The sequence below is a fragment of the Xenopus laevis genome, chromosome 2L, assembly GCF_017654675.1.
Source record: "Xenopus laevis strain J_2021 chromosome 2L, Xenopus_laevis_v10.1, whole genome shotgun sequence".
NCBI classification, from domain to species: Eukaryota; Metazoa; Chordata; class Amphibia; order Anura; family Pipidae; genus Xenopus; species Xenopus laevis.
Window position 1 is genome coordinate 116,385,446 of NC_054373.1, and position 27,622 is coordinate 116,413,067.

Genomic DNA, 27,622 nt, shown 5'->3' on the forward strand with positions numbered 1-27,622 from the left:
CTTCCCTTGTCATCTGTCATTATCTCCGACAATGTGACATTTATTTTTATATATGTGCGAAGGTTGTTTTACATAAAAATAACGGTGCTCAGTGGGTATCATTTGTGAATCTGGTACTGTGCCTGCCATCCTTTAATTAGTGCTGGATGTATTTATACATGAAATAATCTCTGTGCCATGCTGCTATGAGTTCTGGTAGTTATTATACATGAAATAGTCTCTGTCATACTCTTATAAATTCTGGTGGTTTTTATACATGAAATAATCTCTGTGCCATCCTTCTATGAGTTATGGGGTATTTGTACATGGAATAGTCTCTGTGCCACTACACTAGTGCCAGCAACAACATCTGCAAGGAAATATACTTACAGTTGCACTAACTGCTTTTATTTACCTGCAAAAAGCTCTTAAAAATAATACATTTGTATATCCACAAACAGGAGAAAGGTAATCCTTTAGCAGCACATTGAACTACTCACATTGCCAATGAGTTCTATAGCATGACCCACTTACCAGAAAGCAAGTTTGGGTTAGCACTCCTGTTTTCAGAACATGTTGGCACAAATGGTCTTTGTGGAGAAGCAGAAGAGCTTTTAATAGAAGAGCAGGTGGCATTTTCTTGGCAGGCATCTTCATGGGTGTAAGCGAGAGTGGATTTTGTAGGTGTACAACCCATATCCACAGAGTAAGATACTATATAGTCACGCTGAACAAATACTGAATCACCAAGCAAGGTTGTAAAAAGAAAATACAGTACTTGAAGCGTGTGTTATTACTGAAAGAGGTGCCTTTGATGTAAGTGCCCTTGATAGACATTGAGCAAAAACGTCGAACCTTTCATTGCTGGAAAAGGTAAACAAGCAGCACTGTCCAATAAAAAGAAATCAGCCACTATAATAAGAATTGTGCATGTTAATTGGAAATATTTGCCCGTTAGAGGTAAACTGTTATATTTGTGACTGGTTTTAATTTGAGTGGTTTTTGAATTATTTAGCATTTTCTTCAGCAGCTTTCCAATTTGGAATGTGTGCAACTGTTCTAGTTACTTTCGCAACTAGGCAGTGGTGTGAATGAGAGACTAGAAGTAATACCGAGAAATAATAACAATAAAACCTCACAGTACAACGTCATTGACCCCAGTCTGAAAGATGGAATGAGGCAGAAAAGGTCACATTTAGACCATTTGAAAAGCTGCAAAGAATAGGATATTATAGGACATACTAAAAGTTACATATAAGTAAACTACTTCAACAATGACTAATTATAAGGGGATATCGTAATCTGTATTTCACCCATCCTACACTGGGTTGCCATAATACACAGCCAATGTCTTGGCAAATTGATGCAAAAAAGCATTTATTATTTTGTACATCTGTGTATTTTTGAAGGACTGTGAACATTTAACACAAATAATATGGCCTTTAATTCATTTCACATTTCATCTGAAGTAGGCGGCTTCTCGGTTCAATACAAAAATGCTCCCACATTAATACATCAGACTGTTGATCCTCACATGCTTAACCTTTAGACATGTGGTTTATTTTGTGATAGTTTATACAATCATAATGGCTGATCATGAATACATTAAAATGTTAAAAAAAAAACTATGAAATGTATGCTTCCTATATTTAACAGTAAAATGGGAAACACTTTGAGAACTTAATGTTTTCCATTGCCAGAGGAGTCATCTGTGCACATCAGGGTACGAGTTAAGGTAAGAAGTTGTATCTTTTTCTTCCATAACTTCCCCCAGAGAAGCGGAAATTATCCTCAAGAGGAGCCTTGCGCAGTGCAATGTGACCATATCTGAACAACTGCTAGACTCATGTGCTGTGATCAGACATGGAGGTTTCCAGCATCATATCACTCTCGTTCATTTCAATTTCAAGTGCTTCTTCTATTGGGGATCTGGTGTCAGAGGATTTTGGTAGAAGATTAGAAGTCTCCAAAGCCATAATGCCGCTTTCATCAAGGGACTGACGTTCAAAATCAAATTCTCTTTCTTCCCAGGGGGGTGAAATTATATTTTTCAGGGTTTTCATTGTGTGGACATCAAAGTCATAACACCTTAACTTGTCTTTAATTTCAGTTCCTAGGGAGAAACATATTTTAGTCAATAATAAATGTACAAAGATGAAACAGTCTACTATTTGCATACGTTCAATTAAAAATAACATTTGCTCCCATTTTTATTGTTCTGTAAACTTTCAGTTTGTAGTTAGTAAGCAATTAACTCAGGCTTTCTCTCTCCATATAGATTCACTTATGGGTAAATGGATACTATGTATTTCATGCTTGGTGCAAGAGTTGCTAATGGATACAAAAATGCGCCCATTAGCAGACAATACACATAGTGCACAGCATGGGAATATTGTCATTCTACAATTCCAAGTATCTTTTGACAGCTTTAAAGGGCACCAATCATAACTAAAATCATTTCCTAAGTAAATACACTATGTGAAAGTTCAAGAAATCCGATTTTTAAAACAGAATTGTTTGTATAATGTAAATGATCAGCTCACTATACCTTCTGCAAGATCTCCTCTATCTCCCCTGCAGTTCTAGCTGAGGCAGGCATCTTGGATTTCACTGGCTCCTCCTACCTATATCTTCCCAGCCAACTGCAGCTCTGAAATCTCGCACATGCTCAGTTGAAATTTATTGTTGCTTATCAACCCTTCTAAGCTATTTTCGAATGAGCCAAACGTCTGTGTTAGCTGCTGTTCAGTAGTGCTGCCACCTGCTGGAAGTTAGTGTGTGCCCTTCATTTGCATAATAACATCACCAGCAGGGGACAAGATAGGGAAATCTCCCGATACTTTTAGTGGAGGCGTTTACTAAAACAAGGCATTCTGGGTAGAATACTCAAAGCAGTCTCTGTTATAGTCTCAGTATGGCCTCCCTCAGTGAAAGAACCCATTTGACAAAATAAGGGATTTTTTTTTTTAAAACCTGCAGTTTTTTTCAAAAAACTATATATGTAGTTTGATTAAACGTGTTTATGTTGTACTGGTCAGATTGTTAATATGTGTTTGATTTTGGCTGTGATAGGTGCCCTTTAAGCTCTAGTTCACACTAAAGGTTTATTTCTCAAAAGTCAAGTTTGTGAGGTTTTTTTCTACCTCGAATAAACTCACAACTCGAATGTTTGCCTATCTATGAAAAAACTTGAATGTAAAAAACTCAAATGAATGCAATTGTGGGAAAAACTTGAATACACAAATTGATCAAGTTAGCTGCGAAAAAAACTCAAATTGATTAAGCTTTCGAGTGCAAACCACTGAAAAAACCTGAAATCATGAAGGTTAAAAACATCTTCAAATGATTGAAGGGACCTCTGCCATTGACTTCTACATGACTGTGACAGGTTTTAGCTGGAGTATTTTTGGATCCGAGCTTTTTCAGCTTCGGGGCATAATACATCTCAAAAAAATTACAGTTTTTACTGAAATTATTCTTGAAAAACTAAAATTTTTCTGGAAAAACACAATTTGACCTTTGATAAATAACCCCCTAAGCATGGAGAATGTGAACGCTATTGTTGGTTTCCAGCTAATGAAAGTATGAATTTTCTTTGCCGAGTTGCCCAAGAATCAAACCATCCTTGCTTTTAAAAGTATTATCAGGAATATTTATAAACTAAAGACAATTTCCAAGATTGGATTGCTGTATGCCTCAAAACCCCAGGTTATTGAGGAGGAAACAAAAAGCAGAAAGATCGAAGTAGTACATGGTGTAATATTTTTAAATTATTTTTTTTATCACACCCACACCGATCCTGAGATTCGAATTAATAATCTGATATTTATAAACTAAACTTACCAATATAGGCGTCAGAGTCACCAATATACATTTCTATGCAGTGTCCAAGCATTGTAACGGAAAATGTATCATCTCTCCTGAGACCAAGGGCCTGGAATACAGAAGGGAAAGTCTGAATGCCACAACCTGTCCATGTTCCCTAACTGTTCCCGAAACTCCGCTTATGCTCCTCTTCAAAAAAGGCGATCTGCGATCCATCGTGCGGCACTCCATTTCTCCTCTCTGCTAGGAGATAGCCAGGGAGGAGAAATCAAGCGCCGCACAATGGATCATTGTCCTGTCGCCGTTTCTGAAGAGGAGCACAAGCGGAGTTATGGCAAGTTATTTCTTAATAAAGACTATTTTAAAGTTTAATATGTGTTGGCGTCTTTTTTTCGTAACATACTAGTGAATTTTTTTTTTAGAAAATTTTTGCCGTTACTGGTCCTTTAAGGTATGAAGATCCAAATTACAGACAGATCTGTTATCAGAAAATCCCAGGTCCATAGCATTCTGGATAACAGGTCCCATACCGTATTAACAAAATGGCATGGAAACCATCACTTTAACAAGACAAATACTATTAGAAAGTAAATCTTACAGTGTGAAAATAATCGATAGCGCTCTCAAAATTTCCCATTAGGCTGTGTATATATCCAATGGCAGAGTAAGTGGAAGCATTCTGTGGTATAAGCACCAGAGCTTGCCGATGATACTCCAAGGCTTCATCATACTTCCTGTTAGAGGTAATAAAATGTTAATGAACATCTTGTGCCTTTACTGAGCTCTTTGTCTATAAAGATGAACAAAAAAAAAACCCTCACATGCATGCATTTCAGTACAGGATTATTTTTGCAGCACCTCATTGTTGTTAACCACTTATAACAGTAAGCACATCCCCGTAAACCAGCATTCATTAACCTTACATGCTCACTCTTGAAAGCAGGCTTGACTGCTGCTCTTAGGTGTGCTGAATAGAGTTCATACAGATGCAACTGCTTCAGTCCATTATCTTTGTAAGGAAGGGTTTTTCTTTACCCCTTGTATTGTTGTATTGCTATCTATTATATAATCTGTGTGTTCAATGTATAAACCCATCTATTTTACAGCGCTGTGGAACATGGCTTGTTATATATAGTAATTATAACAGTAATATCAGGGTAAACTGCAGTTTAATTTGTAAACAATGAAAATTAGTGTTTTGTTATTGTTCTGTACATCATTTTGAAAAGAAGGACACCAATTTAAAATGAAAAACATGTTTTCAGCATGTTACAGGCGCACTAATCTATCAAGGTGGTGTGCAGTAAAAGGAGCCTAAGCTTCAAACATCCACACAACACACTGGGTAAACATACCAGTATAAGGTTAAATCAATGGGGGTTGCAGTTTGTTAGGAAACCCTCCCCTCCAGTGATTAAAATCAGGGGTCCTTGACCAGGGGCTGCAGCCTGTGTGCATGTGAAGTATAGTAAAAGTTTGTATTTTTCCTCTGTATTCTAGCTCCAAGGGAACCCTGGGAAAGGTAAGATGACATGCACTAGAATAGTACCCCAGTCAATAGTATTCTTCAGTGAAGACAAGCACGGGTACAGGGTCTGAGGTAAGTCATTATAATAATTGAAGTGGTGCTTAAATTGCCAACGCCATTGATTAACACTTTCTTTTTATTTTAAATAGAGTGCTAGTGAAATCACATTCTCTGCTGCAGACACGGGCAGTTACAGAAACAGGCACTGTATGAATTTGGAAACGATAAGAAGAAAGTTTATTGGGTAGACCCAAAAAATGTTGTCATATTATTTGTTGCCTAAGCAGATCCTTCCTTATGATGCTTAACAAGGAGGTGCTGGATACTAAAACAAAAGTCAAGAAGTGGTGACAACCTCTTGAGGAACACCTAAACATCGCAGGAGATATTGTAGAAATCCTCAGGTCAAGAAGTGGGGACAACCTTTTGAGGAACGCCTAAACACCACAGGAGATATTGTAGAAATCCTCAGGTCAAGAAGTGGGGACAACCTTTTGAGGAACGCCTAATAACCGCAGGAGATATTGTAGAAATCCTCAGGTCAAGAAATGGGGACAACCCCTTGAGGAACTCCTAAACACCACAGGATATATTGTAGAAATCCTCAAGTGGATCAGAAGCCACCTCTGCGGTGGCTATAAAGGTCTCACAGATCTGCAGTAATAAAGCTGCAGGGGTGGATGAGAGCTGCTAAAATAACTGGACAGTGTTGAGAAAAGCATTTATCACACATCTTCAATGTTGTTTGGAAAACAAGTTAAATTCCATTGGTCTAGAAAACCGAGGCAGTAGTGCTTTCTTTAAGGAAAGGGGGCCAGAAGTATTAATAAATACACACACACTTTCATAAACTGGACACAAGATGTACTTACTTCAGTTTTCTTAGTACATGACCCAGATTATTAAGCAGTGGCTCCCATTTATCCACAGTTACCTGCAAGGGAGGAAAACATTGATCATTGATAAACTACCATTTATATATTGGAGATGACTCATATGGACGAAATAATGTTTCTGTGAAACTGGATAATGGATTATTTGAATTATCAATTGTACTGTAAAGTATTCTGTATCATAAACTCCCTGTAGTACTTTACAGCATCCCTCAGTGGACTTGTTTTCAATGCTATTGAACTCTGGGGTTGTAACACATGAAGGCCATTAATAAAACTGCATTACCTCATCTCCAATGACTCGGATTTTTTCTAAAGCATCCAAGAACCATTTCTCAGCAGTCTTCCAGCTGAAAATAAGCAGAAGTAGAATCTAAAGAGTTGACACTGATTTGCAGTGTGCCAGCATATTAACATTAAAATATCGTCTGCTAATTGCTTACATAATCTCTGGAATCACATCAATTTGCCTGAGGGTAGATCACCTTCTAAGATCCCTTGTTTTCAAATAGTAAACCAGCAAATATTGCTTCTTCCAACTTCATTTTGTTTTTTACCATTTTACTTAGTCTGAAGTTCAAAGTTTTATTATACCCAGAGATCACAAAGCACACGTTTTGGTATATGTTAACTCTGGGAGGCAAAGTGACTGGACTCACTTCCACACAATTTTTAGGTTTCAGCATTTTAGCAGTAAAATGCTATTGAAGATTTAGGGATTTCTGTATCATACCATCCTACTGAAAAAATATTTCTTGAGTTATTAACCCTTTAAGTGCCAGCAGAATTTCACATTTTGGTTACGCGAAATGCCAGCCGTTTTTGAAACATTTTGTGCTCTCTCACTTTAGGGGCATTTTCTGAGGGGAAACCTATAGTTTACCTAGGAAAACTATACATTGTTTTTTTCGGTAGAAACTGAGCTTTCTAAATCTGCCGGAGTTTTCATGTATTTCCACCTGTGCAAAAAAATTTATAGTGCTAAATACCAAAAAAAAATGAAAAATTACCATTTTTCATCGTATATCAATTTATACCAGAAAAATATTTCATTTTAGGGATGAAAATCCAACTGATTTGGAAAGCCTTATGTCTCTCGAACGTGCCAATACCAGATATGTATAGTTTTAGGGAGATTTAGGATTTCTGTACAGCAAAAACTCCCGGCAGTATATTACCGAATTTTGAAAGCACTAAGGCAGAAAACGGCATGCTTTAGATTCCAAGGCAAAAAATCCTGAAACCGTAGGTTTACCCCAGAAAACCATACATTTTTGAAAAGTACACATTCTGCCGATTACAAAATGGGTAACTATGTCTCTCTACTCCCAACTACCAAACATAAAAGCTTGTCTGAAAATAGCGGTTTTTCAAAAAAAAATTCAAAATTCTGAAAAATCATTTCAAAGGTTTTATTTTGCTGCTCCGCATATCCCAAACTATATTAGGTACCAAGAAAAAGCACCTGAAATATGATTGCCAGGGGTCCACTGAACAGTTTGATACCCATTATGCATAGGTTTACCAAAGTATCTGGCATTTAGAGACACCAATATGAAGTTAGCACATCCAAATTGATCAGGACTTTACTTCAGCTACTGAGAAATCAACACATTGACTGCATTTTTTGTGGGGTAAAAACACAGAAATATATGTTTACCCCCCAAACCCATATATTTTTGGAAAGTACACATTCTACTGAATCTAAAATGGGTACCCATGCCTTTCTGCTCCAAACTACTGAGTCGCAAGGCTTTCCCAAAATTGTCGGTTTTGGTGAAATATCTGAAAATTGCCTCAAACCTTCAACTTCCCAGCACCATATCGCCCATGTATCATTACGTACTAAGAAAAGCACCCTAAATATGATTGCCAGGGTTCCTCTGAACATTTTGGTGGTCATTGTTCATAAGTTTACCAAAGTATCTGGCATTTAGAGGCCCCAAAATGAAGTTAGCGCATACAAACAGTCCCGTGGGTAACTTCAGCTAATGAAAGATCAACACATTGACTGCATTTTTGTGGGGTAAAAACACAGAAATATATGTTTACCCCCCAAAACCCATATATTTTTGGAAAGTACACATTCTACCGAATCTAAAATGGGTACCCATGCCTTTCTGCTCCAAACTACTGAGTCGCAAGGCTTTCCCAAAATTGTCGGTTTTGGTGAAATATCTGAAAATTGCCTCAAAGCTTCAACTTCCCAGCACCATATCACCCATGTATCGTTACGCACCAAGAAAAAGCACCCTAAATATGATTGCCAGGGTTCCTCCAAACAATTTGGTGGCCATTGTTCATAGGTTTACCAAAGTATCTGGCATTTAGAGGCCTCAAAATGAAGTTAGCGTATACAAATAGTCCTGTGGGTAACTTCATCTAATGAAAAATCAACACATTGACTGCATTTTTGTGGGGTAAAAACACAGAAATATATGTTTACCCCCCAAACCCATATATTTTTGGAAAGTACACATTCTACTGAATCTAAAATGGGTACCCATGCCTTTCTGCTCCAAACTACTGAGTCGCAAGGCTTTCCCAAATTTGTCGGTTTTGGTGAAATATCTGAAAATTGCCTCAAAGCTTCAACTTCCCAGCACCATATCACCCATGTGTCATTACGTACTAAGAAAAAGCACCCTAAATATGATTGCCAGGGTTCCTCTGAACATTTTGATGGCCATTGTTCATAAGTTTACCAAAGTATCTGGCATTTAGAGGCCCCAAAATGAAGTTAGCGCATACAAACAGTCCCGTGGGTAACTTCATCTAATGAAAAATCAACACATTGACTGCATTTTTGTGGGGTAAAAACACAGAAATATATGTTTACCCCCCAAACCCATATATTTTTGGAAAGTACACATTCTACTGAATCTAAAATGGGTACCCATGCCTTTCTGCTCCAAACTACTGAGTCGCAAGGCTTTCCCAAAGTTGTCGGTTTTGGTGAAATATCTGAAAATTGCCTCAAAGCTTCAACTTCCCAGCACCATATCACCCATGTGTCATTACGTACTAAGAAAAAGCACCCTAAATATGATTGCCAGGGTTCCTCTGAACATTTTGGTGGCCATTGTTCATAAGTTTACCAAAGTATCTGGCATTTAGAGGCCCCAAAATGAAGTTAGCGCATACAAACAGTCCCGTGGGTAACTTCAGCTAATGAAAAATCAACACATTGACTGCATTTTTGTGGGGTAAAAACACAGAAATATATGTTTACCCCCCAAACCCATACATTTTTGGAAAGTACACATTCTACAGAATCTAAAATGGGTACCCATGCCTTTCTGCTCCAAACTACTGAGTCGCAAGGCTTTCCCACATTTGTCGGTTTTGGTGAAATATATGAAAATTGCCTCAAAGCTTCAACTTCCCAGCACCATATCACCCATGTATCGTTATGCACCAAGAAAAAGCACCCTAAATATGATTGCCAGGGTTCCTCCGAACAGTTTGGTGGCCATTGTTCATAGGTTTACCAAAGTATCTGGCATTTAGAGGCCCCAAAATGAAGTTAGCGCATACAAATAGTCCTGTGGGTAACTTCAGCTAATGAAAGATCAACACATTGACTGCATTTTTGTGGGGTAAAAACACAGAAATATATGTTTACCCCCCAAACCCATACATTTTTGGAAAGTACACATTCTACAGAATCTAAAATGGGTACCCATGCCTTATTGCTCCAAACTACCGAGTCGCAAGGCTTTCCCAAAGTTGCCGGTTTTGGTGAAATATCTGAAAATTGCCTCAAAGCTTCAACTTCCCAGCACCATATCACCCATGTGTCATTACGTACTAAGAAAAAGCACCCTAAATATGATTGCCAGGGTTCCTCTGAACATTTTGGTGGCCATTGTTCATAAGTTTACCAAAGTATCTGGCATTTAGAGGCCCCAAAATGAAGTTAGCGCATACAAACAGTCCTGTGGGTAACTTCAGCTAATGAAAGATCAACACATTGACTGCATTTTTGCGGGGTAAAAACACAGAAATATATGTTTACCCCCCAAACCCATATATTTTTGGAAAGTACACATTCTACGGAATCTAAAATGGGTACCCATGCCTTTCTGCTCCAAACTACTGAGTCGCAAGGCTTTGCCAAATTTGGCGGTTTTGGTGAAATATCTGGAAATTGCCTCAAAGCTTCAACTTTCCAGCATCGTATTGTCCATGTATCATTACCAGCATAAAGCATCCTAAATATAAACATAGGGGTCTACTAAACAGTTTGATGCCCAATATGCATAGATATACCAAACTATGTGGCGCACAGAGACCCCCAAATGACAATATGTATAGACATTTTCACGGCTGACGCGCTGGCTGCTGCAATATAACCACTCGGTGTGTGTATTATGCGACATTAGACCACCTAACAGTACAGAGACCCCAGAAAACCATATATTTTCAGAAAGTACAGATTCTGACGAATCTAATATGGGTAAATAAGTGTTTCTACTGCAAACTGCCAAACTGAAAAGCAATGCTGAACATAACGGTTTTTATCAAATTTCTGAAAATTGTCAGAAAGCTTGAATTTTACCCCATTATATGCCACACATTTCGTAACGTATCAGCATAAAACATCCTAAATATGAACGCCAGGGGTCTACTGAACACTTTGATGCCCAATTTGCATAGATATACTAAACTATGTGGCGCACAGAGACCCCCAAATGACAATAGTGTATATACATTTTCACGGCTGACGCGCTGGCTGCTGCAATATGAGCACCTGGTGTGTGTATTATGCGACATTAGACCCCCCTAAAAGTACAGAGACCCCAGAAAACCATATATTTTCAGAAAGTACACATTCTGACGAATCCAATATGGGTAAATAAGTGTTTCTACTGCAAACTGCCAGACTGCAAATCAATGCTGAACGTAACCGTTTTTATCAAATTTCTGAAAATCGTCACAAAGCTTGAATTTTACCCCATTATATGCCCCACATTTCGTAACTTATCAGCATAAAACATCCTAAATATGAACGCCAGGGGTCTACTGAACACTTTGATGCCCAATATGCATAGATATACCAAACTATGTGGCGCACAGAGACCCCCAAATGACAATAGTGTATATACATTTTCACAGCTGACGCGCTGGCTGCTGCAATATAAGCACCTGGTGTGTGTATTATGCGACATTAGACCCCCCTAACAGTACAAAGACCCCAGAAAACCATATATTTTCAGAAAGTACACATTCTGACGAATCCAATATGGGTAAATAAGTGTTTCTACTGCAAACTGCCAAACTGCAAAGCAATGCTGAACATAACGGTTTTTATCAAATTTCTGAAAATTGTCAGAAAGCTTGAATTTTACCCCATTATATGCCACACATTTCGTAACGTATCAGCATAAAACATCCTAAATATGAACGCCAGGGGTCTACTGAACACTTTGATGCCCAATTTGCATAGATATACTAAACTATGTGGCGCACAGAGACCCCCAAATGACAATAGTGTATATACATTATACTCGGCTGACGCGCTGGCTGCTGCAATATGAGCACCTGGTGTGTGTATTATGCGACATTAGACCCCCCTAAAAGTACAGAGACCCCAGAAAACCATATATTTTCAGAAAGTACACATTCTGACGAATCCAATATGGGTAAATAAGTGTTTCTACTGCAAACTGCCAGACTGCAAATCAATGCTGAACGTAACCGTTTTTATCAAATTTCTGAAAATCGTCACAAAGCTTGAATTTTACCCCATTATATGCCCCACATTTCGTAACTTATCAGCATAAAACATCCTAAATATGAACGCCAGGGGTCTACTGAACACTTTGATGCCCAATATGCATAGATATACCAAACTATGTGGCGCACAGAGACCCCCAAATGACAATAGTGTATATACATTTTCACAGCTGACGCGCTGGCTGCTGCAATATAAGCACCTGGTGTGTGTATTATGCGACATTAGACCCCCCTAACAGTACAAAGACCCCAGAAAACCATATATTTTCAGAAAGTACACATTCTGACGAATCCAATATGGGTAAATAAGTGTTTCTACTGCAAACTGCCAAACTGCAAAGCAATGCTGAACATAACGGTTTTTATCAAATTTCTGAAAATTGTCAGAAAGCTTGAATTTTACCCCATTATATGCCCCACATTTCGTAACGTATCAGCATAAAACATCCTAAATATGAACGCCAGAGGTCTACTGAACACTTTGATGCCCAAAATGCATAGATATACCAAACTATGTGGCGCACAGAGACCCCCAAATGGATATATAGTAGATAAAATTTACAAGGCAAAACAAAATAAGGCAGTAAAGGGTGAAATGCAAAAAAATCCAATAAAACCACAAAAATCAATGTTTTTTTTCCAGACTAGTGTTATCAGCTGTCAGAATCACAGTTTGAATATTTTAGATGGGCCAAACAGGTTATACGGCTAGAAAAAAGTGAACACAATATATGCAGAGCTGAAAATGCAATAAAATGGCTAAAAATTCAATAAAATGGCTAAAAATGCACCAAAATACCCAAAATTGCAATATAATCACCGAAATAACATACAAAAGGTATTGCACAGTACGGTTAGCGAATACGCTATGCGTAATGGCAATAAAACATTTTTTTCAGCCAAAAAAAGAAACGATGCGATAAGAAAAAAAAAAAAAGGCCACAATGCCATGTATGTGCGTGTGCGTGTGTACAAATGGTAAATTACATGTTATGTGCGCGTGTGTGCGTGTGCACATGTGTGTAAGTGCAGTGAGTGTAAGTGACCCCCCCAATCCCCAAAAATGTATGTGTAAGTGTGTGTAAGTGTGAATCTAAGTGTGTATTACTGTAATAAGTGTGTGTTGGTGTGTTTGTGTGTGTAATTGTTGCACTAACCTGAAAAAATCGCTGGAGACTGTTGCAGGCGATCAGGAAGAGCCCCTGGAAGACATCTGCCTCGTAGTTCCTGTCTGTGTGCTGTGGGGGCGGAGATCGACGATCCGGTGCAGGCTGCAGCAGCAGGACACGTAAGTAACACGTGCCTGCTGCTGTTTTTGGGCCCCTGGGCGATCGCGCCCCAGGGGCCACTCGATCCCCTGCTCTGCTCGTTGCCTAGGGGCAGGGGATCGAGCAGGAACGGAGCGAGCGGCTCTAACAGCCGCTCCTCCGCTCCTGAAACAGGAAATGCTGCAGAACGTAGAATCTACGTTCTGTGGCATTTCAAGTACCTTTGCCACAGAACGTAGATTCTACGATCTGTGGCATTTAAAAGGTTAATTAACTTGAAATACAATTTTTTTTTTAGATTTAATTTCTTAATTTGACATGGGATTAGACATATTGACAAGTTATAGACAAGTTTTTCCAGGTTCCCTCAGTCATACGATTTGTGCTTTGATAAACTTCAGTTACCTAGTGGTAGCTATGAGAACATCACTCAATAGTAAAAATCCAAGTCCAAGCACCATTCATTTAGCTATATTGAGTAGTAGAAACAGCAGCTTATCTAAAAGCAGTTCCTTTATGAAGTGCACCTGACCAGGCACAATGAACTGAGATGGCTGAATACATGCCAATATTACAACACAAAATGTATATATTTTTTTAAATTTTAAATGGTAGCATGAATTATTTGCAATGTACAAAGTGTAATTTAGTAATAGAAACAATACTATAAAAATCATGACATTATATATATATATATATATATATATATATATATATATATATATATATATATATATATATATATATATATATATATATATATATATATATATATATATATATATATATATATATAATCATGAGCATTAACACAAAGCAGAAATTATTGTATATTATTTAGCAGCAACAGATATATATAAAAGCAAACCATATAGTAATGGTTTCATCCTCAATGGACAGAAGTCTTGCAATTACTTACTCTCCATTTTGAAATGCCACAACCCCAACTTCATGCATAACAAATGGGTCCTCAGGAGCAATACTCAAAGCTTGGCTAAAAAATCGCTCTGCTAGTTTTGAGTTATTGGTCAAGCCATATTCTAATCCAATATAGAGCATCGGCAAATGGCACCTAGAAGCAGATAAAATTCTATTAGTTTTAGGGAAAGAAAAGGATAATCTGTAAAACTTCATGAAAATTGATGAAATAGTAATATGAACAGCTATTGATAACTCAGATTTATAAAGTGCCACATATTCTGCAACACTAAACAATAAATGGGTGTATAGAATGAACATATAAAGAAAAAAAAAAAAACCAATACATCAGGTGCATTAAAATCACCCTTATTCCCCCCACGTCTTCATTGATATAACTTTGGGCAGATTTAGGATGGGATCAATTAAGAGACTTTCATGCAGCATTAAAGGGCATATCAAACCAAAAATTTAATTTGGTTAATAAAAGAGGACATAATTCTAAGCAACTTTACAATATGAATTTATTAACATTGTAAGTGCAACTTATATGTAATTGAAGAATTATTAGGCTATTGTGCTACAACCACATGGGTTTGTGGCCAGAGACGCTTACCAGGGAAGACTGCTAGAAGCATTTCTCAAGTAACGCCGAGGTTTGGAAAACACAGAGTCTCCATAGACAGTGGTGGCCTATGGTTAGCACTGAACAGTTAAGTAACTGGGACACTTATTATTACAATTATTGGTCTACAAAGCAGACTTGAAGTTATAAAGACTGGGAAAACTTATGTTGCATATTCAGTATCAGAGTGCCTGTGTGGCTGATAAAAGTGACACATTAACTTATTCAAACTTTTGGAACTTTTGACATAAGACATTACAATCAGTTGCAGATACAATAGATACTTTTTTTGCACATATCACTTTTTAGCAGGTGAGAAGGTACAATTTTTCTAGTAGTAATCCAATAATGTTCATCCAGGAACAGGTACAATTACTAGTTTGGAGTAATAAAGTAGATTATTTGCCCTACTTAAGCAATGTGAAGATAGTTTAAGCTTTTATTACCTTTCTGTCTATCATGCAGAATAATTGTTATTCTGCATGATAGACATTACAAAGGATTTTTTTTTGGGTAGGAGTTTGAACTTACTGACATTTTGTCTTTTTTTTTTTTCAATCTCAACAACTACTTAACTTAAGAGAGGTAATTACATTTTATATAACTGCTAGAATAATGAACTCAAAAGAAATTATAATAAAATGGTATTGGTACATGGTATAAAAATGGTTTGATTGGGTGCTGTGCTCTATCTATCATGATCATACCCTTTCATTAGCTGAGCAGCTGTAAAGTATGCAGCCATAGCCTGGTCATGTTCACTTTCTACAGCAAATGAATGTCCATATGCTATCCATGCAGGGCCATAGCTTCGTTCTAATGCAGTTGCTTTGCTATAACAAAACAAAAAAGCTTAATACCTGGAAACAGTTGTAATATCCGATCAACACATGCCTGCATAATTATAACATTATGTTGTATAAATTTGAAATTCAGAACAATGTATTTATTAGTTATGTGGTTAAGTCATCAGTACAACATCCCCCATATGTGCCTTCTTTTAATCAGTGAAGATAATTTATATTCACTGGGCAAATTTGCACCTGGGCCGTAACCCATGTCAGACAGCTATAGACACAATTGTAATTTTGGCTGGTATTCTTGAAAAAAAAAAATTAAATAAATAAATAAATAAAAAAAAGCAAAGCCTTTGTTCTCACTATGAAAAACATTTGTTTCGATTATTTCAGATCTAGTGAACCAGCACAAGCAAACTACTGACTGTAACTCACACACACCTAATGCAAGGCCCTAGGGGAATAATTCTTGAAAAAGTAGCATATATATATATCAATTAATTATGTGGAGCTGATCTTATGTACGAATGTAGCTTGCCCATAGTTATCATTTCCACTGATTTGGATGGCTACTCAAGTGTTTCTACGACAAGCAAATGTTTCAAGATTACACTGATCTGTGTGCCTTTTTCATTTTCTATTAACATAGGCTTTCTGTTCAAAAATATGTAATGTTCCAAAGCACATCAACTAGGAAGGTGGCGATGTGACTAGATAATATCTTTGTATAAATACTTAATTATATCAGTGTTTCTGCATTTTTAAAGCAATCTTTCTACCTGAGATACCTCCGGGCATGTTCATTTTTGTGACCAACCATGAGATAATAACAACCCACTGCAAACCAGGACACCTACAATCAAAAGGAAACACATTCACATCATAGAAATAAACGGCATCATCTGACAAGTATACCAATGAGTAATGCTTATTAACCATGCTTATACCCAATTAACTAGTTTATACCACCTATTTGTATTCAAGAGATCTATTTGTGCTAAGATACAGCATTTGCCTATGCAGATTAAGTGTATACAAAATGCATTTTGGAGAGAGGAAGAACAGATAGTTTGTTAGTTGCCCCCCCACCCAGTTATCTGTTGAACCTTCTTTAGTCATGTTAAATATAATATTATGCAAAGGTATATATTGATTTATTATTGTTGTGGATAATTTAAAATGTAGTTACACAAAAGAATAAAAATATTACATATCAATTATTTAATACTTACAGGATTGTTTGGATATAAATCCACTAATTTATGGGAAAGATAGAAAAGTTCTGTAGGGACAAAGATCAAAGCAACTGTAACATTTCATACAGGAAACAAGCTTTTTCAAGGTTTTAATATTTTGTTATATAACAAAGAAACACAATGTGCAAGTCAGCTTTTTAGTAGCTGAGAAGCATACAAGAAATGGAGTATTATACCCAGAGATCACAAAGCACACGTTTTGGTATAGGTTAACTCTGGGAGGCAAAGTGACTGGACTCATTTCCACACAATTTTTAGGTTTCAGCATATCTAAGTAAAATGCTATTGAAGATTTAGGGATTTCTGTATCATACTATGCTACTGAAAAAATATTTCTTGAGTTATTAACTTGAAATACAATTTGCTTTAACAATTTAGCATGCTTTAGTGCTTACCATTTGCTTTGTTCAGTTCTACTAAAGTGCCAATATGAACAGGTAAACAATTTGCATGGAAAGGGTCTTTTTCCATAACCCTGAAAGAAAAAGGAGCATCCAAAGCAAAGTCTGCTTTAGTAACAGGCATATTGGATACCTAATACAGTAAAATATAACAATGCACTAAAACCAGCAATGTCTGACAAAGGCTTGACTCACAAAGGTGACTCTTTCCCTATTTGATTAAATTGCCTCTGAGAGTCACTATTAATAGATTTGGTTTGCACAAAGTTTGCACTAAGCTGCTGCATAACAACCTAAGAAAGTTAAAATAAACTCTAGAATGTTCCATTTTCCGTGAACAAAATCTAAAACATTCGAAAATTTTAGTTCATCGTGGTTAAGAAATGCAGAATAAGGAACAGCTGAGGTTTACTTACACTGAAGTAAGTTTGTAGCACATTTTAAAGTCACAGTTGTAATAATGTCTTTCCGCTAAAGATACAACAACATCAAGATTTTCCTGAAGTCCATCTGCAGATTCCGGAATTAGAGTCTCACTTGGCTTATTGTACTGAAAGACAGATTAGAACAAAAATACCTACTGGCAACGAATACAGAACAGGAAATGGCCGGTGCTGCTATTGTTTAGTGAAAACATTGTAAGGTAAAGATGTATTTTATGCAAGTAAAGTGCTGGCAACCTGCTGTCTTTTATAAAGGGATTCTCTAATTCCACTATGAGGACAGAAGAGGAGAAGATAACGTGAAGCAGCATCAGAAATGTAATTCCTGTGTGGCAAGGGAAGTGCCTTTTTCAGCCAGTCAGACTGCTGCCTCACCAGCAGGTTGCTGTTACATTACAGCCTTGTTCACTGCATGGCTTTATACTTTCCTCTATCTTTTGCTTAAAACGTAGCATGCAAACCTTCTGTCATTCCATAAAAAGGGGAAGGCTAACACTGGACCCGTACATTTGTACCTTTTTTAATTTGTTCTCATAGAGGAAACGAAGCAATTCCTGATCTTCTGAGCACTTTTTACTAAGAGGTAGAGAATCAAGAAGTTCTTTTTCTGAGGAGATATAGAAATAAGAGGGTTATATGAATGAGTTAGTAGTTATATGCCCTTCATACTATGGTTTGAATACATAATAAATTCTGCAATCAATTACATTTTTTACAGGTAACATACAAAGTCCCCAAAGTATATCCATAAACTCATGTTGTGGCTGCTCCAAATCTGATAAATGAATATTTATTCTTGATAGATCTCGCATGTAAGATAATCAGAGTACCATTTATAATTTTTTCTCTATTTGCAGAGTTTTAATTTATCATATTTATTTTTGTTCATGTCCATTGTCTGAGGCATGAAAGCACCCAAGGCATACATTTTTAAGTCCAATTATAGAATTCTTCCATAAAAGAAATGCTTGTGTGCCCCATAGGATAGAATGGTTCTCGGCAAAATATGTAGGTGAGAAAACACAAGACAATGGATAACTCTAATAAAGATATCGATCTGCAGAAGAAAATGTTTTTTTAGCTAAAAATAGTGATGTACCGAATCCACTATTTTGGATTCGCCAAACCCCCGAATCCTTCACAAAAGATTCGTCCGAATACCGAACCAAATCCTAATTTGCATATGCAAATTAGGGGTGGGAAGGGGAAAACATTTTTACTTCCTTGTTTTGTGACAAAAAGTCACACGATTTCCCTCCCCACCCCTAATTTGCATATGCAAATTAGGATTTGGTTCGGCCGGGCAGAAGGATTCGGCCAGAACCGAATCCTGTTTAAAAAGGCCAAATCCTGCCCGAATCTAATCCTGGATTCGGTGCATCCCTAGCTAAAAACGAGGAGTATTAATGATTTAATTTCTAACCTTCTTGTGCTGTTAACATATGATGGGCTGTTAAGAGGTCAAATGCTTCAAAGCAGTAAACATCAAACTTCAAGGCTTCTTTGTAGCTGTAAGTTGCTAAAGTTCTGTTATCTAAGGCATCATAGATTTTCCCTCGCAAAAGGCAAATGGAGCTTTTGATCTGCATTAGAATGACAAAGAGATGGAAATCAGTTGCAATTGAAAAATAAACAGCAAAATAAAATAGGTCAATTACATATAGCAGACCTAGCATTGCTGCAAGGATGCAAAGTCCAAAAATATACCGGTAGGTTAGTTGGCTCCTGATTAAACAGACCCCGGTGTACGTCCCTGGTGTAAAAGAGTTAGAGAACTTGAACTGGTAGCCTACTGGCAGGGTCTGTTGTGAATGTCTTTAAAGCTCTATGTAAGCATGTTGGGGATTTATAAAGGATAATAATAATACTGCATGGATACAGTACAATACCAAATGCCATAAGATTGCATTCACGAACAAGTTATTTCTTCTTAAAGGAGAAAAACTACAAATTAATGTAATTTAAAGGACAATTTATCAAATTTTTTGATTCAGGGCAGTAGTAGAAAAAAAGCTGCACCACCATTTTTCTTACCTTTTTCAAGCATTCATAGTGCAGACTTAGACATGCACATTTTACTCTACTGTGTGTATGTTAGTCTAACTCAAAACCAGGAAAAGAGCACTTGCCCAGGGTAAAAAAAAACTGCACTATGTTTCACTGGGGGGTGCTTAACATAGTGGCACCCCTGTGAATTGGAGTTCCTTGTCCTTTAAGATGCACTGTGGTTTTAAAACGGTTTCCCCTTTTAGCAATCAGCTAATTTCCAACCTGAAATTCTATTTCCTAAAGTTAGTTGGATAATCAAACAGAAAGCACACGTCTTTTATTTTGACCCTCTGTGAAATATTATGCACTTCCCACGTCTTTATTAGTTACCATTTAGCCAAATGGCTAAAGCAAATGTAATTTTAAGCAACTTTCCACTATACATTAACATTTTTAAAAATAATTTCAAAGGTGTTTGTAATGCAACTGCCATTGAAAGTGGTTTGTCTGTTTCTCGCAATTCTCTCCTCTCCTTTCTTTGACAACTCATGCCATTGTGATGTTGTATCGACATTGCAACTTCAGCCATTCTGGAAAGTGGCTTAAAATTACACTATTTTGTAAATTAAACGTAGAAAATGGATGTTTTTGGGGAGCCATCGCCTTTAAGGATTGTTGTTGAATAAATCATTTTAAAAAAGGCCATACAGAAGACTGTGACATCTGCCATTCTCCTGATGGCTCCTTCAGATCTTCTTTCAGACTCTTCTCAAATAATTTCTTGTTGATTGGTTCTTCCATATCAAGTATATCCAGAGCTTGCTGGTACTCTTTTGCAGCATACTATACAGACAATTAACATAATGTTCTTGTTAATTGAAACATACAAATATTTTGAATATAATTGCTAAGAGCAAAAAAAACAGCAATAAGAAATGAACTTGATGAATAACATCCACATGAATCATTATGACTACTGAAAGTGACTTATCTATTTTCATTTAAGACTTAAAATCTCTCATAAAACTAAGGCCCCCAAAAATCAATTATCAAAAATAAGTTATTATGAGTGACTATACATGTGTACCTTTGCTCTTATATTGGTAAAGGAGGGCCACCTCACCTATTATAAAAATTGATAGCCAGTAAAACAAATGCAGATACAATCTTTGCAGGAAGAGAATGTAATGTTAAAAAAAGCTATTTTAAAAAAGTGTGTATACTTTTGAATATTATATTCACTGTATTCCTTATAAAATGTATCTGTTATTTGCTATGCAGTATATGGGCCATAAAAACCCTACAGAATCTGTGTGGCTATTTCCAGTACTACAAAGTAGATTAAACAAGATACATGAATATCCTCTAAATCATTTGTTTACAAACAGTGTTTAGCGATGTAATTTCTGGCACCTGACATACTGAAAATTGTTTATAATTAACAATGAAACATTTAATTTAAGATATAAGTCACTTTGGAGTTCCATAGCCTGTATAAAAGCACTCGGCATTGTGCCTTTATATGGACATGGAACACGCTGGTAACTTATATCCTATAAATGCACTTGAGCTCTTGAAGCAAGCCTACAATGTTTAAACATGCAGAGCAAAAGTAAATTATATAAAGTCCCTTAATTTTTTGGACTTGCCGTCCCTTTATTCTACAATATGTGTAATATGAATGATTAAAATGAATGAAAATTTTTTTTCCCTCTTTTGGTGAAACAGCCACAAATGGTCCCGCAAAAAGTCCCGCTTTTTAACTTTTTCCCCCTATGTAGGAACACTATTTCTTCTTTTGGGGGCTTTGGGGGGGGGGGGGCAAAAAGTAATAATTCTGAAAATCAAACCGGACTTAACTTACATGACAACGTGCTGCAAGATATCTGCATGCCTCGTGTACCTGAGCAAGAAATAAAAATAAATCTCCTTGCATAAATTCCAACAGCAAAAAAAGTTAAAAATATCATGCAGTGTTATTGTTAGTTCACTTCATTTCCCATTCTACCAATTTTCTTCCTGTTTTTTGTGAAACAGGTACAACTGGAAGCCCAGTGCTGTATTATTAATATTTGCACAATTCTTGTACTTCTAGGAATGTTTTGATAATATTTTTATAACAAAGTTCAATTAAACCCAATGTGACCAGTACACAGGGTGTTTTGACTGAGAGGCTAGAGAGTTTTGACAACCACTGCTCCTCCCTATATAATCACAACGATCCAAAAAACCTGTGTTCCACAAACTTAATGTAGTAAGGTTTTTTTAATGATTAAATCTAGATACATCATTACAATTCAGAGACAGACTACTTGGTCTGATTGTAATGGGAGATTTACTTTAATGCTTTACGTTGGTCAAATAAAAATTCTCAGAAAATGCTGGTAGATGATACTGTAAAACTTACTTTGTCCAGTTTGCGTGACCTTAAAGCATGAGATGCCCTATGATACTGAGCAGTTAGGTAGAGACATTGTGCCAGCCAATAAATATCCTGTGGCTCTTCTGTAAAGAAACAGTTTCAGTCAAAAAATGCAAGAGTGATTAAATGCTTATAAGATGAGAAATTTGTACTAAAATCTTGTACCTCAGCACTGACAGTGCAAGATTAATAACATATTAGAACAGATATATAATTTTCTGAATTCCTTTTCATATCAAAGCTCTTTTGTTTTCTCATATACACAATCTGTAACTTTCTTTTTAACAGAAATTCTAAAATAAAAGCAATTTCACACTTACTTCTTGTTATACTTACTTTTATGGGAGCAAGTTACACCCCAAGTAGCTCCCAATCTTGTTTTCTACTGATTTACACATGCTCTGGGCTGCTGCCAGCTACCTGACTTATTTACAATTTAGCACCAATGTTAGTAAATAAACCCTCTAGTTAGAGGTGCCATTATTTATTACATAAAAACTCACAGCAGTAATCAACAAAGGAATTTACTGAAACCTCCCAGCACTAGTAACCTCCCTCACTTACCAAGCTCCCACAATTTTAAAAGTACTTGAATTTTTTTATATTGCAACTAAAACTGGAACAAATCAGTATTCCCCAGCAATGTATCTACACAGAGAGTTGTGAAAACCTGTGAGCCTCACGATTTAATTTAAACCAACGTTTACACTTTTGTAAGGCATAACATTTTACAAGCCTTTATTAATATACCCTGTTCGGATGAGCAGGTGATTATTTGGTTTGTGTAGACTAGTGCACTTCAACTATTTGCTAAGGGTACTCACAAAATAAATGCTCAGGGCTTTAGTTTCCCCTACAAAGTCAGATTTAAAATATTGACTGTTTGGAAAGTTATGCAATGCAAACCAGACTAAATGAAAACTAAAGCTAAATTGCATTTTACTCCTAACAACTGACAGCTAAGATTTATTTTTGACACGTTATCTCTGTGTAACAGATTGCTCAGCTCAGTGGACACATCACACTGGCTCATTAGATGGCATTAGTACACCATAGAAGTCTCAATCATATATCTGCAATGAGATATTCTGCATTTACAGATTATACAGACATCCAATATAACAAGTGATTTCAACATATACCAATACATTTAAGACAAATGACTTACCATGTGACAATGAAGCAACTTTATCTGCCCAAAAGAGTGCACTTTGGTATTGTTGCTGTTTGGGAGATAAACACATAGATTATCTTACATTCGTATTTATTAGAGCCACAATTGCCCACAATAGTGCATCCGAAACCAAGCATAACTATATATTTTAGATACTTAAGTCCCTTTTTTCTGAGATATTACAATCAGATATTATAACAGTTTGTTTTAGTAAATTTGATACCATAAAGTCAAATACATAATTATCTCTGTGTACCTACTGCCAGGAGTACCAGCATGAGGTTTAGTTGGGTAGTCATTATTTCCTGTTGTGCGGGTTTCTCTATGGACTTCACAGAGAACTTTTACCAAGGATCTGGCACTACAGGTATGGGACCTGTTATCCAGAATGCTCGCTACCTTGGGTTTTCCGGACAAGCGATCTTTCCATAATTTGGATCTCCATACCTTAAGTCTACTAGAAAATCATTTAAACATTAATGAAACCCAATAGGATTGTTTTACATCCAATTGGGATCTATTATATCATAGTTAGGATCAAGTAAAAGGTACTGTTTTAGAAAAAAGAAAATCATTTTGAAAATGAATTATTTGATTATAATGGAGCATATCGGAGATGGCATTTCCGTAATTCTGAGCTTTCTGGAAAACAGGTTTCCGGATAACAGATCTTATTCCTGAAGTAGTTGTAAGACTCGGGGAACAGGTACTAGAGATATACCTGTTACATGAGGGCAAGGAGAGAGTAAGGCCTGGAGCACCTGTTTCTAATGAGAGCAGTTATTGGGAAGTGTGACTAGATAATCAAACAGAAGAGAAAATGGACTCCTGCTTGTGACTGAACCCAAAATGATTACTACCACAGGTCTAGTCAGGCAGGCATGATAGCAGATGAGGCCCTTGCAACACATTCCAGACAACTTTAAGACTGGAATCAGCTTATTTGCTCTAACTTGCGGTTTGTTGGCTACAGCTTTTCTGAAAGTAATTTTAGGGATTGTCCACTGAAGTAGCTGCCCTGACTTATACAGTAAACGAAGCATTTGTTGTGGAGCACATCTCAGAAGGTACTTGGTGCAAAGGGCAGTATAGAAAGTAAGTGTTTTACATTCTGTTAAATGTGCCGGAGGTAGTGTTCAAGCAAGCAGGGCTGCATTGGAATCATCCTCAGCATCCTTAGGATGCTGAGAACAGCTTTCTTGGTAAAATAATCAGAGCAATCTTTGTAGGGGTTATTCATTGGAAGAGCCATCTAGATTTATATTTACAACAATCTAGTATGCCTAGCAATGTCCTATAGAAGAAGAGACCTTGAAACACAGTAGAATATTGCAGTGCATACTAATAACTCCATTGTATATATTTGTGTTGAAGATATTTGGCAAAATGGTATACGGGATTAACTAGCAGTTAGACTCACTTAGACAAAAAGGTTGAACTTGATGGATGAAAGTCTTTTTTCAAGGTTATCTACTATGTATATGTATTTATAATACACAAGAGCTATGAATATCCTGTCAATTTTATCCTTATAAACGTTGCTTAGTGTTGTCATTGGTTATAAATTGGAGCTTAGTCATGTCATTTCTGTCACATGATTCACTGAAACGTGTGTATTATAATGAACAAAGTACCCCCTGTTGCAAAATATGAGGATATTAGAAGTCACCTCGGAGTTCCATGACCTGTACAATAACACTTCGGGGCAGATTTATCAAGGGTCAAATTTCGAAGTTAAAAATACTTTGAAATTCGACCATCGAATTGAATATTGAAGTTTTTTTCATTGAATTTGGGTATATTTAGAAAAATGCTCTAGAAGGTCCCCATAGGCTAACATAGCACTTTGGCAGATTTAATTTGGCGAAGTATTGAAATCGACGTTTTTTTTAAAGAGAATCTAATTCGAAGTCGTAGTATCCTATTTGATGGTCAAAGTATCCAAAAAATTACTGTGAATTTTGAATTTTTTTACTTCGAAAATTCCCTCGAATTCACTTTGATAAATCAACCCCTTGGCCTTCTGCTTCGTATTTTTAAATGAAACTCCTCTGTAACTTATAATATTCTTATATTTTACAAGAGGGGGTACTGTATTCACTATATTATTTGTGTGTAACTAAACAACACAACAGTCACAGTTGTTTTCTCACTAGTGTTACACCCAGGCATCACTTATCCATATATACATAATGGTGGATTTTATGAACAAACACCAGGGTAATCTGCAGTCACTTGCAGAGATTTCCTTTCATTAGTTAACCTGATATACATGTTACTATGCTTCTTGTGCCGTTGTTGACTTGTAGTTTGACTAGTGTAGCCTCCAGGTATCACATATACATAATGTAAGAGCTTATCCGCTCTGTGCAGTCAATTATAGCAAGCAGAGATTTCCTTTCAATATTTTACCTTGCTCGATATATGTTTTATAATACACAAAAGCCATGAATATCTTGTAAATTATATCCTTATAAACGGTGAGTTCTGATGTCATCAGTTATAAACGGTGAGTTCTGATGTCATTTCTGTCACATGACTCACCGAAATTTGTGTATTATAATAAATAAAGTACCCCCAGTTGCAAAATATGAGGATATTAGAAGTTACCTTGGAGTTCCATGACCTGTATAAAAACACTCGGCCTTCGGCCTCGTGTTTTTACATGGTCATGAAACTCCTCGGTAACTTATAATATCCTTATATTTTACAAAAGGGGGTACTTTATTCACTATATTATGCTGTTCTGCTGCTTTGTAGTTTGACACCTGCTGTGCAAGTTTTCAGGTTTACAAGTCCCCGCATATATTAGTGTGGCTTTACAAGTGTTCAGCTTTTGCGTTTCACAGAAAAACTGGGCAGAAGAAACATTCTATGCCATTACCCCATAGATGGAACCAGCGACTACACAAAACACGACTGACTTAAACTGATAGTTCTGACTCCTTTAACAAGTGGACTACATTTGTATGTTATGAAAACACAAGCAATGTCTACTCATCCACTAAAATGGAGATTTATTGTTAGTTTTACAACATGTGACATACTCAGGGACAGGAAGTCAAACAGGGAATGTATACCACTCCTATGGTGTAAATACATATGCAAAGCTACATATCAGGTCACTGTGGGGAGAGTATTATTTTTTTTTTTTACTTGGAATCAGTGGGAGGGACTGAGCTCTCAGTACCATCAGAAACCACTTCTCTAACGTCAGACTCCCAATGTTCTCTCTCACCTGCTCTATGTACTGCCGGACTCGCTTCCTCAGACGATCCAGGTTCATTTTATTCAATGGAAATGCCGAAAAAGCGCGTGCCTATGGGAGAGCACGCTACCGAGTTCTGTGCGCGCTCCCGCTATCCGAAGCTCGGGTCGAAATCTCTGTTAGGATAATTTGGGGTCTCCGCCTGCTCAGACCCCAGCTCTATTCCTTAAACACACTAATAACCAACGTTGACGTTATCACCGAAGCAATGAACATGATCGGAAGATTTCCTCGCTGCAGGATGAGTGTAACGCGCTTAACCCGCCGGGCGGAAACGAAGGTTTGTGCACTGCGTTCCACAAATGAAGGCTCGGCATGTGTTTGTGACAGGCGTTATAAGTTCCGCAAGAAAAAAGCACCGAAGGCTTGAAGTATGGTAGCTTGCAGATGTGCTTCGCATTTTTTTTTTTTATAATTGTCTGGTTGCTGGGTAGGCTTCACACATGGACGAATTTTTACACATTAGAATCTTTTCGTTTTTTACAATAAATAATAAATAAATAAAAAAAAAAATACTAGCCTTTCTACATTTTCATTTTACTTTTATTAATAACATTGGCTTCAAGCATATTTTTTTACTGGGGAGGTGGCTACCCTAGTCTCAATGGAAAAGAAGAACGCATTTATAGTTAACGAATAGCCACAATAACAAACTGCATCTTTTATTACATTTTTATTCCTTAAAGGAAAACTATACCCCCTCCCCCAACAATGTAGGCCTCTATAAAAAGATATTGCATTAAACAGCTGATATGTAAAACCCTGCTTCATGGAAATAAACCATTTTCATAATAATATACTTTTCTAGTAGTATGTGCCATTGGGTAATCCATACCTCCCAACATTTAGGAAACAGAAAGAATGACAAAAAGATTTTTTTGGCCACGCCCTTCTTTTTGCCCACACTCCCTAATTACCATGTTCATTTTACACAATTTGACAGGTTATGAAAGTTTGAACACATTTCTGTGGTTTTTATGTGTTATTACAGTTTTGCAAATGAAGGTGAATTGCCCTTTAAGTTGTGAGTCTTAAATTCTTATCTTATCAAACTGTCACAAAAGTATATCTATTCTGGGCTGTCTGCCAAGACACAA

The 27,622-nt window shown here is 36.7% G+C and overlaps 1 protein-coding gene across 1 annotated transcript; it reads right to left on the minus strand.

The window, feature by feature from the left end:
• Positions 1-1,500: 1,500 nt before the first annotated feature.
• cdc16.L (cell division cycle 16 L homeolog) lies at positions 1,501-26,564 on the minus strand (the record flags this gene model as incomplete). Its single annotated transcript, NM_001093624.1, is given in 18 exon segments — positions 1,501-2,092; positions 3,823-3,913; positions 4,403-4,538; positions 6,205-6,266; positions 6,512-6,575; positions 14,152-14,304; positions 15,483-15,608; positions 16,352-16,425; positions 16,805-16,854; positions 17,224-17,303; positions 17,646-17,779; positions 18,188-18,279; positions 19,096-19,255; positions 20,370-20,504; positions 21,526-21,564; positions 22,069-22,166; positions 23,252-23,306; positions 26,496-26,564. Coding segments are annotated over 18 exon segments (1,866 nt in total). The 3' UTR covers positions 1,501-1,823.
• Between the last annotated feature and the right edge of the window lie 1,058 nt (positions 26,565-27,622).